This window comes from Phascolarctos cinereus, unplaced genomic scaffold, assembly GCF_003287225.1.
Source record: "Phascolarctos cinereus isolate Bilbo 61053 unplaced genomic scaffold, phaCin_HiC Scaffold_4;HRSCAF=312, whole genome shotgun sequence".
NCBI lineage: Eukaryota > Metazoa > Chordata > Mammalia > Diprotodontia > Phascolarctidae > Phascolarctos > Phascolarctos cinereus.
Genome location: NW_027555847.1, coordinates 378,424,619 through 378,444,133, shown reverse-complemented (window position 1 = coordinate 378,444,133; position 19,515 = coordinate 378,424,619). Strand labels below are relative to the sequence as shown.

Here is a 19,515-nt window from a genome sequence, read left to right as displayed (position 1 = left end):
TCATGGACAGAGAGTATTTGAGTCAGGAAGACATGAATTCAAGTTTGAGCCCTGAAACGCATTGGATACGTGACCCTAGGCAACTCTTTTAGAGTTGTAGAGTAAAACTATAGTTACAAAACAATTGTCGATCTGTATTGGTAGAACACATTTCTTCGCAAGTCCAATTTCTCCAGCCCACTGATCCCCAACCCCACCAAAAAAAGGGTAGGATACTTAGAAGCATTTATTACTATGTTAAACTTCAAGATCAATGAGCCCATTAATAAGAAGGAATATCAACTATCATACTAAGTTAGACTGAGAAGTAAAAGTACAGAAATTGGTAAAGATTGTAGGTTAGCAGGAAGCTGTAGCCCAGTTCTCTCCCCAAAGCAACTGTAATAAAGATCAAGGAAGAACACCAAACCAAGGAGAGAGAGGGAAATCCAAGGATAAACCACAAGAGGTCATTTTTCCATCCCAAAATTATGAAGTCCTAGACAAGTTACTAATAAGGTAACAGACCAGGGACAGACCTACAGCTCAGTTGCTTTCATCCTGAAGCAGGATCTCCATTCATCCTGCAGATCTGAGGTGGGGCCTGAAGATAGGTAAAAAGGGCAAGGACAAGCCTTAACACAAAGTTTCAATTCAGGAGATAAGTTGGAAGAATGAGAATGAGAAAGTTGGAAGAATGTCATGAAAAGACATGAATGATAACAAGATATTATGAAGCCAATACAAAAACCTATATAAAGAGAATAACTCCAAAACACCTACAAAGCAAAGCATCAAATAAAAAGTCAACTTGCTATGAAGTCACTATAATGACTGGAAGAAACAGACTTTTTTAAATGTTAAAAATCATATAAATAAAGTGACAAGAGGCAGAGTCAAGTGGCAGAGTGAAGAGAAGCATTTTTGCTTAATTCACCTACCACATGTCTTTCACAATAACCTAGAAAACATGCCAGACCAAATTCTCATCAGGAAAGTCATGAAAAGGGCACAGTGAGTCATTTTCCTAGCCTAAGGAAGCTTAGGAAGACAGACAGAGATATCTGAGGACCTGAGGTGAGGGCTGGTGACGAATGTTGTGTGACAGCAGTCATGATGGCCACAAGAAGCATACCAGTGCCCAAGGACAGAGAGGGAGCCAAAACAAGAGTACCAAGATAGTAAGTACCAGGGCAAAGAGAGATCCCAGAGGACCCCTGAACTAGTGCTGGGAGCAAGAATGGTTCCAAAACTTGCAGCTCTATCACCTACTGTCCAGTTCTGGGTCACATATCTAGGGTAGAAAGGTGTGGTGGCAAGCGAATGGGGCCCTAGCTTTCCCCCCCACCCCAAAAAAGGCAGACTGGAGACAAGCCCAACAAGAATTCCTAAAAGAGTTAAAGAAAGAGATAAGAAAATTATTTTAAAAACCAAATGAGAACTATGGAAGAAATATATGAAAAGAGAATTAACATTTTGGTAAAAGAATTACAAAACCTTACTGAAGAAAGTAACTCCTTGAAAATCAGAATCGGTCAAACAGAAACTAACAACACCATGAGACATCAAAAAATAATAAAACATTAATGACTCCATGACACATCTAGAAATAATGGAACAATGTCAAAAGACTGGGGAAAAAAAACCAAGAAAATGTGAAATATCTCATAAAAAAATGACTTAGAAAATAGATTGAAGAGAGAGAATCTAAGAATCACTGGACTACCTGAAATCTATGAACAAAAAAATAGCATGGATACCATATTTTGAGAAATTATAGGGGAAACTACCCAGATATCTTAAAATCACAGGGCAAATAGAAATTGAAAGAATCTGCTTATGACCTCTTAAATGAGATCACAACTCTAGAGAAAAGAAATAGAAAAGAAATGAGAACTCTAGAAGAAAGACATAAAAGAATTAATGGCTTAGCACAAGAAATATGAAATCTTACCCAAGTCACAGACTTCCTGAAAATCAGAATGGCCTAAATAGAAGTTAATGACCCTGAGACAAAAAGAAATACTAAAAAGAAGTCTAAAGACAAAACAATAGAAGAAAATGCAAGGCATCTCAAATAAAAAAAACAAATGACTTTAAGAAAGAAAACAAGGATAATTTTTAAAAATTTTAGACTACTAGAAAGTCATAGACAAGAAAACTGAGCCTATATCCACATCCAAAGAAAGAACTATGGAATTTGAATGCAGATCAAAGCATACTTACTATTTGCTATTTTTTTCCTTCTTCTGTTGAGTTTTGTTTCTTCTTTCTGGTGGTTTCTCCTATTGGTTGTAATTCTTACTTACAACACCACTAATGTGAAAATATGTTTAAAAGAAATGTATACGTATAGCCTATATCAGATTGTGTGCTGTCTTGGGGAGGGTGGTGGGGAGGAAGGGGGGAGAAAAATTTTAAACTCAAAAGCATATGGAAGTGATTGTTGATAAATCAAAATAAATTAATTTAAAAAACAGCCTGGATATCATTAATACCTCAGGAAATTATGAATGCAAGTTTCTCTGATCTATTATGCCCAGGGGGGGAGGGAGAAAGAAAGAAAAAAAAGAAAGAAAAGAAAGAAAGAAAGAAAGAAAGAAAGAAAGAAAGAAAGAAAGAAAAAGAAAGAAAGAAAGAAAGAAAGAAAGAAAGAAAGAAAGAAAAAAAGAAAGAAAGAAAGAAAGAAAGAAAGAAAGAGAAATTAACTGGTTAACTCCTGAAACTCCAAAATGAAAACTTTCAGGAATGGCATAGCCAAAATCCAGAGTTTCTAGCTAAAGAAAAAAAAAACTTTAAGCAGCCACAAAGAAAGTGCTCAAGTTCTAAGGAGCTACAGTTAAGACTGGGTAATATTTGGCAGCTCCCACCATAATGGAAGTGGAGAGTACAACATATGATATTCTAAAAGGCAAAAAATATAGACTTACAGCCAAGAATAACTTACCCAGAGAAACTGAGAATAATCCTATGGAGAAACAAATGGAACTCCCAAACATTCCCTATGAGAAGAACAGGGCTACATATAAACTTTGGAAGAAAGACACAGGAGTCAAAAGAAACACAGAAAAGTAAACATGAATGAGCAATCAGGAAGGGCTATATAAGGATGAAGTGGTTATATTCTAATATTAAGAGAAGACACAAATGTCTCTTCAGAAGATTAAGTTCATCACATTACTGTACTGGCAGTGAAGCTGTGAATTGGTACATCCATTCTGGAAAGTATACCCCCAAAATCACTAAACTATGCATATCCTTTGACCAGTTGATACTACCATCAAGCCTATACTCCAAAGAGTAGAAAGAACATGGAAAAACTCATATGTACAAGAATATTTATAGAAGTTCTTTTTGTAACACATAGTAAAGAACTGGAAACCAAGAGGGTACCCATCAATTGTGGAATGGCATTACTGCACTGTAAGAAAAGATGAAAAGGACAGTTTCAGAGAAACCTAAGAAGCCTTTTATGAAGTGATACAGAATGCAGTGAGCAAAACCAAAAGAATAACTTACATAATAACATTATAAAGACAAACAGCTTTGAAAGATTTAAGAAGCTTACTGGCATAAATGCAAACTAAGGCTAAAAGGCAGATTTGACAAAAGTTTAACAACAGAGGTGGAAATAAACACTACCAAAAAGTACTGCAGAGGTCAGAGAATCTTTCTTCCGGAAAGAACAGAAGACCAGGAAATTTTACAGTGACCTGCATATATAACCATGACCCAGTCATTGCTACTACATTATACCTACATAGTGCAGGTTGGCTGACTCCCTTCTGAAAAAGAAATAAAATTAGAATGCTTCTCCACTCTCCAGGTGATCAGAGAGAATAAAATGTTTCTTTAATAAAAATGAAAGGGTTTGGGGTTTTCTTTTTTTTGCCCCCTGAGTTACAAACAAAGACAAAAGGATGTGAAAATGCAGAAGGGAACCTACTCTGGGTCAGGAGGTTAGAGAATGAAAGAGCATGTGTGACACAGAAGAAAGACTTGAAGAATGGCTGCTGAACCCCTGAAGCTAAGTAAGTAAATGAAACTCTTCCCATTGAGAGAGAATTGGATCTTTGGAGGAAGAGATCTTTCCCATTTCATTGTTACCATCGTTCCAAGCTATTTGGCTAAAACAAGTTAGCAGTTTTTCCATTTGTCACTTACCTGGCGGATTAAAGACAACAATGTCATCCAAAAGCTTGGACATTTCCTGTTCTAGTACTGCAAAAGTAATTTTTCCATTTTGTTCCAGAGAGCTGAGAAACTGTACCACCTGGCGAGTGAAAGCTAGGCATTTTGGAACTGCATCCTAATGGAAAACAAAAGATTTTCAAGTCAATTCAACTAAAATTCAATGAATATTCACACTCAACAACAGAAGCATTTTTAAAAAAAAAAGTGACATTCATTATCTCATTTGATTTTCACAACAATCCTGGGAAGAAATGGTGCTGGCATTAATTGATCCCAATTTAAGGATAAGAAAACTGAACTAAAGGGAAATGAAATTACTTCCCCAAGGTCACACAGCTATGAGCGGGCAGCTCTACAGACACAAGCAATAGTCCAACAAGTATTTTCAGCAGCGGGCACTGTGCTTGGCATTAGGGATGCAAAGATAAAAATCATCGGCCCTGCCCTCAAGGAGCTTATGTTCCAAGTAAGAAAGAAAATGTGTACATAAGTAAGCATATACAAAATATCTTCAAGGACATTTGGGGTAAGGGCAAGACTGGCAGCTGGGGGGGAGGGGGGAGAGGAAGGGAAGAAGTCAGGAAAAGCTCCATATCAGAGGCTGGGCTTGAGCTGAGGTTTAAAGGAAACATGGTATCCTGAGACAGACATGGGAAGAAAGCATCATAGAGGCTGGAAGGACAACCACAATGCCAAGAGACAGAGGTTAAAATGATTTGCAGGAAGCCATGCTGCAGATTAATAAGAATGCCAAGACTAGAACTCAGGTGTCACAATTAGTGGCAATTCTTTGGCCAGGCAAATGAAATGCTACCAAAGGTAAACCATTTAAAGAAGTCTCTGTGCAGATGGCTCCCAGGTGTATGTGTCTCTCTGTGCGTGTAAGCTACTTGAGCTGAGTCCCACATTACCGACTACCTTTTAGTGTCTCAAACTGGATGGCCCATAGGCATCTCACCTCCACATGTCCAAAACAGAATTCATGATGGCTCCCCCTACCCCCAACTCATCACTTTTCCAAAATTTTCCCTTTCCATAAAGCATAACATCATCCTACCAGTCACCCAGGTTCACAACCTTGGGGTCATTCCTGACACTTCACTCACAACACATCTCTAATTAGGTGTCAAATCTTGTTGCTTCTTTCTCCACAACATCTCTCACATATATCCCACCCCGCTCTTTACTCACACTACCACCAACCACCCTCATTCAAGCCCATGAGTTCTCATCTGAAACACTGCAACAGTCTTCTATTTGGTTACCCTGACTCAGGTCTCTCTTCACTCCAATTTATTTTACACATAACCACCAAAGTAATTTCCCTAAAGTGTGAGTCTGAGCGTGTCACTCCCTGAACAAAAAGCTCCAGCGGCTTCCCACTACATCAAGGACTAAATATTTTGGGAACATAAAGGTCTTCCTACCTTTCCAAAGTTTGTACATATCACTCCCCTCTCCACAGTCGGTGATTTAGTTATGATATCCTATTTACAGTTTTACACACACAACACTTCATATCCCATCTCCATGCCCTTACATTAGTTATCTCCTATGCCTGGAATACACCCCCTTCTCACATCTGCTTTTTGCAAATGCTGGTTTCCTTTAAAACTCAGTTCAAGAGCCACCACATACAAGGAGACTTTCCCAATACCACATCCCCATACTCCCTCCTTCCCACTGGTAGCACCCTCCCTCCGATAACTACTTTTTATTCATTTTGCAAATATTCTGTATGCTTGTGTATATCCATGTTGTCTCTCCCGTAAGAATGTAAGCTCCTAGAGGGCAAGGACTATTTCACTTCCGTGTTGAAGCCCCAACACTTAGCACATAGGAAGCACTTAATTAATGCTTCACTAACTAATAAAGATAAATCAACATTTCTAATTTATCATGTAGTATTTCAACTGCAAAATTTAAAAACTAATATATTTACAACATACATTTCATCACCTTATGTTTGATGATGAGACAATTTATGAGCTATAACTCAGTGAAACTCTCCTATAGGCCACAATAATATACACCACTATACATTTCCACTATTATTAGTCATAGAAAGTTCCTAGAACTTTGTAGCACGTATCCTACTTACGAGATGCATTTGTCCATCAATAGGAACACTGAAGCCCGCAGATGCTTTCAAGAGCTTTACTATTAATTCAGCTGAAGAAGCTTTTGCTAGGATGATAGATGGAGGATAGTGGCTGCTAAAGTATCCAATGACACTTTGGTATGACACAGTATCTACGAGATGCCAGGAAAGAGAGCTCGCCTGTCCAAGGAGACTGAGTAATGGGGAATCCTGAGGGGAAAACAAACAAATAAATATGATGTTTAGTTCTAGAATTACAGACATTGATCCATTTTTCTAGCAGGGAATTTTTCTCAGTATTTTTGTAGTGGTTATTGGCTATGCAGCCTGACAACAAGTGCAATGTAATTGAGAGTCAATATATTGCAACATTGCTGCAGACAGTAAACACAATAATTCAAGACATGGTAAAAACACACAAACACTGAGGTTTATTAATATCATAGGCCCAATTTAAAGGGAACTTCTCTAATTGGTGAGAACTCTGTAAAGACAAACAGAAGATTATCAACTATAACGTCTGTACCCCCTAGCCATAAGGCAGGATCTTGTATCAAAAGAAGTTAACTGGGTAATTTTTAGAAATGATACTTCTAGATTCCTTCTAACTCATCTTAAATACTAATTTGGAAAACAATGCTGACAGGCTCCTCTCTGAGGAGAAGCATGTGTTAATTATGCAATTAGGGAATAAATGCACTAAAGGGCAGCTATTTGTGACGGGAGAAAAACGCAAACTTTTACATGTTAAAAAGGTTTCACATTTTTCCTCCTGTTGCTTTGCACAGTGGAGCTGGGCTCTCACTAAAAAGGGCAAAGGCTGGATAACCCTGGAATGGGTGAGTTGTAGAGGGAATTCTTACTGAGGCATGGATGGACTAACAGTCCTTGAGATCCTCTTCAGCTCTAAGTTCTTATTATAACTCAGTGATGATCTGAAGGGATTACTAAACAGTGAAATATCCCAAGACTGGCCTTTTAGTTGAGTCACAGGTGTGACAATTAAATAATGAGAACCTTTTTTTTTATTTAGAAGAAGCAGAAACAAAATGACAAAGTAGCAGGAAAAAAATACAGTCAAGTTCTCCCCTATAATTCCTCCACAAATAGGAGTAAAATGAACGAGACCAAGTCTTGAACAGAAAATCCAACAAATAAATCACAGTGAGTCACTTTTCCAACCCAGGTGAATGCAGGAAGATAAACAGCTAGGTCTACAAATATGGGACAGAGTCTAGCCAGGAATATTATACATCTTACCCCCTACCCCTCACTCCCACACTTGCTGAGGGACTGAAAGACGACTAAGGCTATCACCAAGGCAGGAAAAGGTCTCAGACTAACAGAGAAGGGCTTGACCTTATACAAGGTACAGGAACATGTGCAAACTGGCAGTTTTGCCACTTACTACTCAATTTCAGGTCACAAATCCAGGGCAAAATGAGGAGGAAACCTACACCTGGAGCAGCATTCCAAGATGAAGAGCTGTCTTGACCTTAACACTGTGTGCTTAGGCAAAAAGAAAGCTCAGAAGCAAGTGGCAGCTGTGTGGCTCTGACCCCAGGAGCAAACACCCCAGTTCTTGGGGTCTTAGTTCCAGCCTCTAGTCTAGTCTGAAGCCTACCAGGCAGTAAGCAGGACAGTAATTCCAGACCAAAGAGGAGCCTGTAGTTCTGTCATTCTGAACCTACACAGCTCTCCAACTAGGTGACAGTGGCTGAGTTCAACAGCAATCCACTAGAATTCCCACCAGGGGCAAGTCCATATTTTGCTTAGATGCAAAACCAACTCAAGAATTTGCAGAGCTCAGACCAGAAGATTAGAAAACAGATTGTGTCCTGGATCACATCACTCTGGGAATATTGAAAGCTTGCAGATCCCCAGCACAAACTGTCATTGAGATACTAGAATACCCCAAGAAAAAAGGCCCCAAGACATAAGTTCAGATCAGTCATTCCAAAAATAAGTGCACAGATCCCAGATCTGACACAAAGTCCAAAGTTAGAAAGAAGGCTAGAAGAATGAGAAAATTTTTTTTAAAAAATCCAACATAAAAAGCTTATTATGGTAACAAAGACACTCACAACACAAATCCAGAAGAAGAAAATGACACCAAAATATCTATAAGCAAATCTTCAAAGAAAAACAAAGCTTGGACACAAGTTCAACTAGAATTCCAAAAAGAGATGAAGCAAGAGGTTTCGTTTTGTTTTTTAAAAGAGCTGAACATGAAATGAGCACTAGAGGAAAAAAATGGGGAAAAAAAATAATAGCTAGGGAAGAACTGGAAAGAGAATTAACAGCTTAAAGTAAGAAATATAAAACCTTAACCAAGAAATAAACTCTGAAATTTAGAATGGACCAAAAGAAAACTAATGATTCCATGGGACAACAAGAAATATTAAAACAACATCAAAGGACTAAAAGATAGAAGAAAAAGTAACTCCCAGTAAAAACAACTAGCCTGGAAAACAGATCGAAGAAAAATCATTTAAGAATCATTAGACTTCTTGAAAGACATAACCAAATAACCCCAGACATCATATTTCAAAAAATCATAAAAGAAAATTGCCCACATCTCTTAGAACAGGAAGGCAAAGTGAAAATAGAAAAATACATTGGTTATTTCCTGAAAGCCCCAAAATGAAAACTTCTAGATACATTACAGCCAAAATCCAGAGCTTTCAGATCAAAGAAAAAATATTACAAGCAGCCAGAAGTAAAGAATTCTAGTACCTAGGAGCTATAGTCAAGATTTAGCAGACATCATAATAAAGGAGTAGAGACCTTGGAATATGATATTTCAGAAAACAAATATAGAGGCTTACAACTAAGAATAAACAAACAGCAAAACTGCATAAATTTCTACAGAGAAAAAAAAAACCTTTAAAATGCAACATGAGGACTTCCTAACATTCCTAATAAAGACCAGAGCTGCAGGGAAATTCTGAAATACAGAGGAAACAATAGAAATACATAAAAGTAAATATGAGCAAGCATTTATAAGGGAATTAACAAGGATAAACAGTTTACTTTCTAAGATGGGGGGATGATGTATGTATCCCTCAGAATTCTATCATCATCTGGGTCGAGAGAGGGAATCTAATAAGACAAGAGGGCTTGGAAGTGACTGTTATGTTTTGATGTTCTTAAAAGAAAAAAGCAGAAGAGGAATACAATGGGGGGAAATGGGGAAGGTAAAGAAAAGAAGGCATGGGAAAATTATCTCACATAATTGGGAGATAGACAAATAGAAGACTATGCAAACAAGGAAGAAGAGAAAGAGGGAGCAGGTGACAACTGAACTTCACTCTGACCTGAACTGTCAAAGGAGAGAAAGAATACACTCACACAATTTCTCTCTGTCTCTATCTCTGTCTGTCTGTCTGTCTGTCTCTCTCAGACACACACACACACACACACACACACACACACACACACACACACACACACACACACACAGTGACAGAGCTAAAGAAATATATTTCACTCAACAGAGAAATAAAAGGGAAAAAGGTAAAGGTTATTAGATTAAGGAGGGGTTAGTCCTAAGTAAAATTAACTCTAAGAGAGTGGATGGTAAAGAGGGGTCTCAAAGAAAGAAAGGATAAGAATCGTGACTGAGGTGTGGGTAAGTGAAAAAAAAAAAAGGAACAGGGAAGCAGAAACAGACTATACCAAAACTAGACCACTCATGCTAAGCCCACTTCTCTTTTACCGTCCTCTTCTATATAAAGAGGCAAGTAACAAAGACATAGTAAAGTATAAGAGAATAGAGAGAAATATACCATTAACCATCGTAAGTGTGAATCTGAATGGAATGAACTCACCTATAAAATGGAAGAGGATAGTAGAATAATTAGAAAGCAGTATCTAACAACATGTCATTTAAAAGAAATACACTTAAAACTAAGACTCACATAGAGTTAAAATGAGGCACTGTAGCAAATTGTGACGCTGAAGTAAAAAGAGCAAGTTAGCAGTCATGATCTTGAACAATCAATAACAAAAACAATTAAAAGAGGCAAACAGGACAATTACATTTTGCTGAAAATGCAACAAATGCCTAAAGGAAAAGTTAAATTAGTTACAGAGAGAAACGTACAATAAAACTGTAACAGTGGAGGACCTCAATTTACCCTGTTTAAACCTAAGTAAATCTAAACAAAAAAATAAAGAAAAAAGTTAAGGATTTGAATTAAGAAGAAAACTCAAGATGTAAAAAATATTTTTAGCAGTTCTTCTTACATTGGCAGAGAATTAGAAAGTGATATGGTCCACAAATGATGAAGGGGGAGGTTTTTTTAAAGATCTGGGATGACTTACATCAGCTGATGCAGAGTGAAGTGAGCAGAACCATGAAAACAATTACACAGTATTGGTAATATCATACAGATAATCAACTGTGAAAGACTTATTATATCTGATCAACACAATGACCCACCACAATTCAAAAAGACTCAATGAAAAATGCTATCCACCTCCAGATACAGAAGTGATGGACCAGATTGCAGACTGAAGTATATGTTTTTCCTCTCACTTTATTTTTCCTCTTCCCACTCACCCTCCCCAAACACGCTTAATGCAGAAACGCCTTAACAACATGTAAGATTAAGTATGTATATGTTTTGTATGACTTCATATTTCTAATGAATTTTGTATTTCTTGCATTCTCAATGGGTGGGGAAGGGGAGAACCTGTAACTATAAACAAAATAGAATTTTTTTTAAAAAGAAAAAAAATGATGAAGGGGATGTTTTCAGAGAAGCCTAAAAAGACATGTATGAAATGATGCAAAAGGACGTGAGTAGAAACAGGAGAATGATTTATACAGTAACAACAATACAGTAAAGACAAAACAACTTTGAAACACTTAAAAACTCTGATCAACATAATGACCAACCAGGATACCAAACAACCAAATAATTCACGATGAAACATGCTACCCACCTACAGACAGAGAGGTGTTGGTGTCAGAGTGGAGATGGAGACAATTTTTTTAAAAATATGGCCACCGTGGGAATTTGTTTTGCTTGACTAGACATGTTTCTAACAAAGGTTTTATATTTCTTTCCTCCATTCTCAGCAAGAGGGGAAGAAAGGGAGGGAGAAAAGGCAGATTTTTGTTGATTAAAAAAAATTAATTTTTTTCTAATTTAATACCTCCTAATGAATATTTTCCCTTCAAAATACTTATTTTCAGAGTAAAGCTACATAAGAAAATAAGCCATATTACTTTACAGTCAAGACTCATATATGTTATATTCAATGAAGCTATGTTCTTACTGCATAAGTACTCTCCACCATTTCTAGAGTCCAAACCAATGACACTCTTATGCAGCAATATTTTTGTCCAGTCTTTCCACACATCTTCCAGAAAGGATCTGCTAGACATGGTGGAGCTCTTCCTCTGGCTCTTTTAATAACTTCTCATACTAAGCATCTATCTAAATGTATGTAAGAGAAATGTAAACATGCTAAAATAATGTGACTAAAATATGTGGGGCCTAAGTAGGAGAGGGAAATTTACGAAGATGTGCCAGGCCTTTAACCTCTACCCTAAGACTTACTTCTTGATCTACGAGCTGATCTTCCTTTGCCAGTAAGATGATCATGAAGAGCAGGCAGACAATCATGCTTCGTGTTTCTGGATGGGGACTGGGATTCCAGGCATCAGCCAGTACACTAACCCAGTTTACTTCACACAAAACAGATCCCATGAATAAGAAACAGCTCTTGGGGCTTCCTCTTTCCACCTAAGAGAAAACAGATCAAAACTGTTTAAAAAAATTATTTGTTCTGGCCATGGAGTCAGGAAGACCTGAGTTCAAATCCAAACTCAGTCACTTGACGCTTATTAGCTATATGACCCTGGGCAAGTCACTTAACCCGACTGTCTGACCAAAACGAAAAAAAAAAAAGAATGTTTTATGCAATAATGATGTCCTGAAAAATGTGTTAAAATTCTGTTTTTGTGAATTAAAAGCACTTTCAAATACACCAGAGGAGCTCATTATTTAAAGGAATACTTTGATTACTTTTTTTATAACACAAATATTGATTTCTCCAAAATCTTTGTTTCTTTCAAAGAAAGAACAATATAAAATCATTTCCTTCCAAAGACAAAGTCAACAACCCACTCCAGTCTACATATAGGCACATTATAAATTCTGTGTAGTTAAGTTAGGATAAAGCATTTGTGTGTCCTAGGCAAAGGCTAAAAACTACAGGACCCCTGGTACTATTATTATCCATTGCATTAATGGAACAAAGACTTGGTTTATCACCTAAATAATTTTTTAAACCACCTACAGGTCATGAAGGAAAGAATTTTCTGGCATTAAAAATGTACTGACATTTTAAAAAAATAATATCCAAAAATATTCCTTATTTGGGTCTCCTGTGTATTGTGTCTTACATGACTGCCTTTTTTATCCCCTAATTCTGGCTCTATAATTTGATAATGATACATTCCCCTTCGTTCCTGTCTTAATGATATGCTAGCTGGCGCTTGCTCTTTGTTCTTAGTTAATGCTCCCCCACTTCCCTAAATATCATTATGCCAATACATTTTCAGGCTTGAAAAAGACCAACTGACTCTGGACAGGTCAATGTTTTAAAATATATAAGATTTAGTATGTATATCTAACAAATTTATAAGACAAAATTCTTCCAATCTGCCTATTCCACTGTTGTTATGAACCTCCTTATAGAAAGGAAAGAACATTGGATTTAGATTCATCCGACCTAAGTCTCCACCTTGGTTCTGTCATTTACTAGTCATGTGACCATGGGATAATTACTTAACCTCAACAGGACTTAGTTTCCTCAACTGCCAAACAGAAATAAGGACTCTTTCACTATCTACCTTAAGGCTGTAAGGAAAACTCTTCATAAATTATAAAACACTCTACAAAAGTCAACTATCACTATTTTTAAAACTTTCCCTCACCATAAAGTTAAGCCCATTTCCTCTTGTTTATTCCTTAGTGCAGATAAAAAATAACTGCTTGGCACCCTTGTTCCTTTACAACCTCAAATAGTTGTAAAATCACTCAGTAATTGTCTCTTTTCTGAGATGGGAAATAAAACCCAATGGCAGCTTCTTTAAACATTCCTCAGGATTCAAAATATAGAAGCATTAATAAAATAAGATTCAATGAGATGTCTTCCCTTCTCACGGATCAAGGATACAAAATCATGTTAAATAGTTTAATTGTGTTTTATTCGTTCCTGTAAATAACTAAATCTGAAAAAACTATTCTTCTAACGCAAAGGGAAAATTCTAATAGATGTGGTAATAGGTTTAGGATAGGACACAAGAAATTCTCCAACAGTTAAGTGGTCAACAGATATTTTTTAAAAATTCTCAAAATAATTACAAACTATTAGCAACCATATGAAAAAATGTTCCATAGTACTAATAATAAGGAAAATGCCAATCAAAACAACTCTAACATTTCACCTCATACCCAGTAAACTGGCAAAGATGACAAAAGATGGGAATAATTAATGTTGGGGTTCTAGAGAGACAGGCCTTCCTGACTCCACGGCCAGAACCAAATAATTACAATATTACTGGAATTACACATTGGTCTAACAATTCTGGAAAGCAATTTGGAATTATGCAAAGAAAGTAAATAAAATGTCCACAATCTTTGACCCAGAAATTTCACTACTATGTTCAGACCTCAACAATTCTGGTGAAAGACCAAAAAAAAAAAGCCCCATATACACCAAAAAATTTATAGCAACACAATTTTTGTAGTAGTATAGAAATGTGAACAAAGTAGACATCTGTTAATTGAGGAATAGTTAAATAAGTTGTGGTATGTGAATGTAACTGTGCATAAGTATAGTTGTAGTCATTATACATACTGCTTTTCTTGTTGTTCTTACTTTACTATGCATTGAGCAATTCATGCAAGTCTTTCCATGTTTCTCTGTCAATATAGTCATCATTTCTTATAGCACTAGAAAATTCTGTAACATTCATGTACCACAATTTGTTTAGCTATTCCTCAACTAATAGACATCTACTCTGTTTCCAATTCTTGGTTATAAAAGGAAAGAACAAAATGATGAAAACTGGAAGCTACAAAATTATAATGAGCAAACAGGGCCCCCAAAAAGAGATATGAGAAGGCTCCTCTCTCTGCTTCTTTGCAAAGTCAGGGGCTGTGAACATTGCACAGAAAACACTATTGTTTCTGGTTGGGATATGTTGTGCCAATCTACTTGCCTATGGCTCCACTCACCATCCTGGTACCTTTCCAGACTCAAAATGCTTCCTTGTGGGAGGAGCAATATTCTAACCCTTCCCCTTCATGCAAATTAAGCTATTTTTAACTTAACAGCTATTAAGATCATCCTCAAGTCTTGGTTGGCTCAGGACACTAAAAGTTTGGATTGTTGACATCACTTTTGATTTGACTACAAAGCATCCAGGTGGTGTTTCAGGGGGTGCCCTCAGACTTGACTGTTAGATTACTAGTACGCATAACTCAGGCAAGGGGGAATCTGCTTAGGCCCTCTGCAGTGATCATGATACCTATTCTTATTAAATATCCTTCTGTTCTGTTAAAAAGTACATCTATTTTTGTTAATTGTTCAATGACTTCCAAGAGTCTCATTTTGTTCCAATACTGAACCTAAACTACCAGAGAATTGGCCTGAGTCAGGCCAGGTGGTACAGTAGATAGAGTGCTGGTCTTGAAGTGGATGGAGTGTTGGGTCTGGTGCTAAGTTCAAATCCAGCCTCAGATGATTCTTAGCTGTGTGACCCTGGAGAAGTCACTGAACCTTGTATGCCTCAGTTTCCTCAATGTAAAATGGATTGTAATAGCACCTACCTCATAGGATTGTTGTGAAGATCAAATCAGATAATATTTGTAAAGCACCTGGCATAGAACTGACATTCAAAAAGTGTTTATTTTGCCCCCAACACCTTCCCTGACCACCACTCCCCTTCATTTGAACCTAAGTGTACTTAGATCAAAAACTTTCCTTACTTTTATATTTGTAACCTCGGATTTAGTATACAGTAGGTAAGTAAGTAAGAAATGGTTTTTCATTCATAATTTTTCAAGTAAATGTTTGATAAGATCATATTAAGATGGTTAAAAATGTAATATACCAGTGAATGTGGCTGATGGTACATTTTGTACACGTCATTCACAACTAAGTAATGTAATGATCAAAAACATTTACTATTTTTTTTTGTAAAGAGTTAAACATTTACATGCTAAATCATTTCCTTGTGCAATCTCAAACTCTACATGATAAAAAATCAATGATGCCTAATGTGCATATATGGCAATCCAAGGCACTCTTCCTCCCAATTATATACTTCACAGAGCAACTTATGGAAAATAAAGATTCAAGAATCAATCTAAGTTTTATTTTCTTAAGAAGTAATTTCAACTTTAGATAATGCTATAGTGTCTACAGCTAGACAGCTAGTCATGCTGTCTAATCAAAGAGACAGTTTAAAGGTAAATGTCATTATTAAAGAAATCTTACCCACTGTGAGCAGATACTCACATAACAATACTACTAAAGTCTAAGGGGAAAAAAAAGATGATATGCACTGAACTTTTGTCATTGGCTATTTCTGACTGGAACTGTAGATGTTACACGTACTTAACAGTCTCAAATAAATTTGACTTAAAAAAAAGATCCAGATTGCGGAAAATAAACTCCATCAATTCTGGTGTTTTTCAAAGTCTTTTAAACACTGACAAATACATTAGAAAATCAGTATGTTTACCCTACTACAAAGTGCTTACTTTGAAGAATGCTTCCATTAGCACTTGGTCTGGGTACATATCCCTCCATGGAAGTTTTCGATACTCATTATGGAAAGCAAAGAGAATAAATTCTGGCATTTTGGGTGCTGTGCATGATTCACAATAATGCATCAAGTGTAGCCGAAGTGCTCCTTCATCACCAGGCAAGAGTTTATCTAAGTTTAAAAAAAATTAGTTTAAAAATATTACAGTTATTGTCCTATAAAACAAAATTACAAAAAAAAAATCAGCTATCAAAAACTCAAAGTTGTAAACGCTGACCAAATTTTGCAGGCTTATTAAATACCTTCTATGTACTGTGTTAAGCACTGGGGATACAATCTAATGACAGAACACAACACATAAAAATAAGCTGAAAAGTGGAAATCAAGAAAGCAGAAGAGGGTACCAGTGGAAGTGATGAGGTATCTGCTCTGGGCCTCTTCCTGTAAATACAGGATCTTGGAAGAGCTCCAGCTCTCTCCTCTCTCCAATCAGAGGGAAGGAAGAAGGCATACAAGAGCAGAGGTGACATTATAATAATGCCAAAGTATGTAAGTTCTAAACCCAACTCTGCTACTTACAACCTGTGTGACCTTAGACAGGTAACAACTGCTGTAGGCCTCAGTTTTCTTATCTGTAAACTGATGAGGTTGGACTTGATGGCCTCTAAGGTCCCTTCAACCACTAAATTTATGATCTTATGATCTCTTCTCACTGAACAGTATTTTTCAAGTGTAGCATAAAGTTGCCTTTAAAATGTAGAGGTATACTGGAAGGCCCTGAATAGAGATACTGCACAAGAATATGCCTCAGGCTCCCATGTAGAAAGCCTTCAGCTAAACCAAATAAGGAGAAGTGTAAAAGCTATGAGGCAGCTGGGTAGAATAGCAGAGAAAGAACTGGAGTCAGGGAGGCCAAAGTTCAAATATGGCCTCAGAGATCCTCCTTATTAGTTGTGTAGCCCGAGGCAAGTCATTTCACCACTGTCTCACTTTTTTCATCTGTATAATTCAGATATTGATAATATGTACCTTACAGGGTAGTTATGAGGATTAAATGAGTTAATATATGTAAAGCACTTAGCAAATCTTAAAGCTGTATATAAATGCTAGCTATGAGAAAATTCTTAGTGAGCACTAGTAATTCTTGGTAAAGACACAGGAGACATGAGATAAAATGGGGGGAAGGGAATTCAGGGGCTATAGATTTCTCCCATGGAGAAAAAGTGGGGAGACAGGCTTAAAAAAAAAAAGACAGAACACTTCCTATGTCTGACTAGAGAGATAAAGAAATTATGCCCTTTTTAGAAAGTTCTATGTCACAGGTTGGAAAGAACCTTATTCATATAAGTCCTACGACAGAAAAGTCCATGGTAGTGGCATTTTTTTGTGGTAGTAAAAACTAGAAACAAAGTGATTACTGATTGACTATAGAATGGCTAAATTGTGGTAAATCAATATATGGAATATAGTTTCTTTTCCTAAGAGACATGAAGACCAGCTAAAGGGAGAGATTTTGTGTGATATTTTAAAGGGGAAGCAAAGTGGATACCAAAGAACAATTCTAAGTCCAAGGGCCAAGGACTCAGAAGCGAGGCCTGTGGACTAAAGTTGGTGCCTGCTGATCCTGCTACCCCCCCATATCTCAAGCCATTGTCCCCTCTTTCACCTCCCCTTCACTGTCAAACATCTAGAAAACAACTCTATACAGTTCCTTTTCTCTACATTCTTTTCTTAAGTGCCATCATCCCCTCCCCCTGCTTCAATTATTTCCTCTAAGGATATGACTCAGAAATCCATCTCACCTCTACTATCACCCCTGAACTTCTGTCTCATGTTTACTACTGTCTGTTGAACATTACCACCTGAATGTCTAATACTTCAAAAATCAACATTCCCCACACAACTCATGTTCTCCCTAAAACCTATGCCTACTCAAATTGTCCCTCTTTCTGCTGATGGTACTACTAGTCTCTCAGTCATAAAAACTTAAAACTTCAGCACAGTCTTCAGTTATGCCTCATTTCCCACATCTAATCAGTTACCAAATCCTCGCAATTCTACCTCTATGATGCCTCTCACACCTTCTTCCCCCTTTCTCTCCACCACTCTAGACAGACTCTCGAAATGATGGTCCCCGGGTGCCATGGCTGGGCTCAGGGTAAGGCCCAACAGTATGTGGACCAAGCAGCAGGGCAATAAGCAAGGCCTGTCCGTTCTCTTTTCCTACCTTTGTTAAGATAAACAAGCATGCTGTCATTGCATATTTATATTATTTCTCACAAAAATTTCGTAGAGAAGGAAGTTAACTTATGTGCTGGTAGTAATTGATTTTTCCAAACTTTTGGTAGTCTCCCCTATTTCAGCTACCTTGAGAATCAAACCTCAATGCCCTAAAAGTCATGCTGTCTCCAGCCCGGACCTCCTCTATGTATTCTTCCACTCTTCCACTCTTTGTTTCCATGAGTGCCATTTTTACTGCTTACACAGCACACTGGAGACCGGATGTTAGAATCCAAATGCAGTGGCTCCACCGTCAGTGACAAAATATTTTATCATACAAATCTTTAAAGATCTTTTCCATTTTTTTCATCTATTGATTATCTTCTTTCCAGTTTCATCCTTAACTACTCTTGAGATGATATGGATTACTTAGGTCTCTTGCTTTAATTTCCTTCATTAATTTTTACAGTTTTATGAGGTAATACGTTATCTTCTATAATCCCCCTTTATATGTTTTTTAAAATGAGTGTATGTTCTACACTGGTGTGGCCCTTGGCTGTCATATTTCTCCAACTGGTAAGCAGATAAAATGTTGGCTGGACAAGACATTTTTGTCTTGTTATGGTGAGTGATTTATTCCAGTTAAGCTTCCTTAGGAAACATGGAACATTTGGCACATTTTTTTCCACTCAAATTTGTTTTCATTCTGTGATCCAAGGCCAAATTAAAACAAAAGAAAACACAAAAAGAACCTCTTTCTCCAGGTCATCCTGGAGTCTTGTGGAAAATCCATGTACCATAGCGCACTATTAGAATGAAACAAACACGCCCAGGAAGATAATGCTTACAATCAAAATGAAATAAAAGAAAGGGTGTGTAGACCAAAGATTAACTGAATGACTTCTATAGAGAGAGAGAAAATTACTGCTGCCATCTACAATTTAGATTTGCTTACCTTTAAAACTTTCATGTAAAATCTCAATACATTCACTGAACAAATGGACCACACTTGAGGCCATGGATGCATCACTTTCCAGCCATGGATAGTAGCGCTGATTGCTTTAAAGCAAAGAAATGAACAGTTAAAAACCAGAGTACCAGCGATTAAATTAGGAGTGGTTCAATTTGCCTGATCTGTGGAAACTCTACAGGAAATAGCCTCATAACATTTAAGGCACATCAAAAGCATTAAGTTGTAAGCCTGTCTAGGTGAAATAGGGATGAGGTC

At 37.0% G+C, this 19,515-nt stretch overlaps 1 protein-coding gene across 2 annotated transcripts in view; it reads right to left on the bottom strand.

The window, feature by feature from the left end:
• The window catches only part of EPG5 (ectopic P-granules 5 autophagy tethering factor), a 134,805-nt gene that overhangs the window by 15,673 nt on the left and 99,617 nt on the right, over positions 1-19,515 (bottom strand). For both annotated transcript variants that reach the window (XM_078153275.1, XM_020985757.2), the window contains exons 35-39: positions 19,243-19,346; positions 16,063-16,238; positions 11,845-12,030; positions 6,275-6,484; positions 4,144-4,288 (exon numbers count right to left, since the gene is read on the bottom strand). In XM_078153275.1, coding sequence (XP_078009401.1) covers positions 4,144-4,288; positions 6,275-6,484; positions 11,845-12,030; positions 16,063-16,238; positions 19,243-19,346 — 821 coding nt within the window. The remainder of the gene's footprint in view (positions 1-4,143; positions 4,289-6,274; positions 6,485-11,844; positions 12,031-16,062; positions 16,239-19,242; positions 19,347-19,515) is intronic.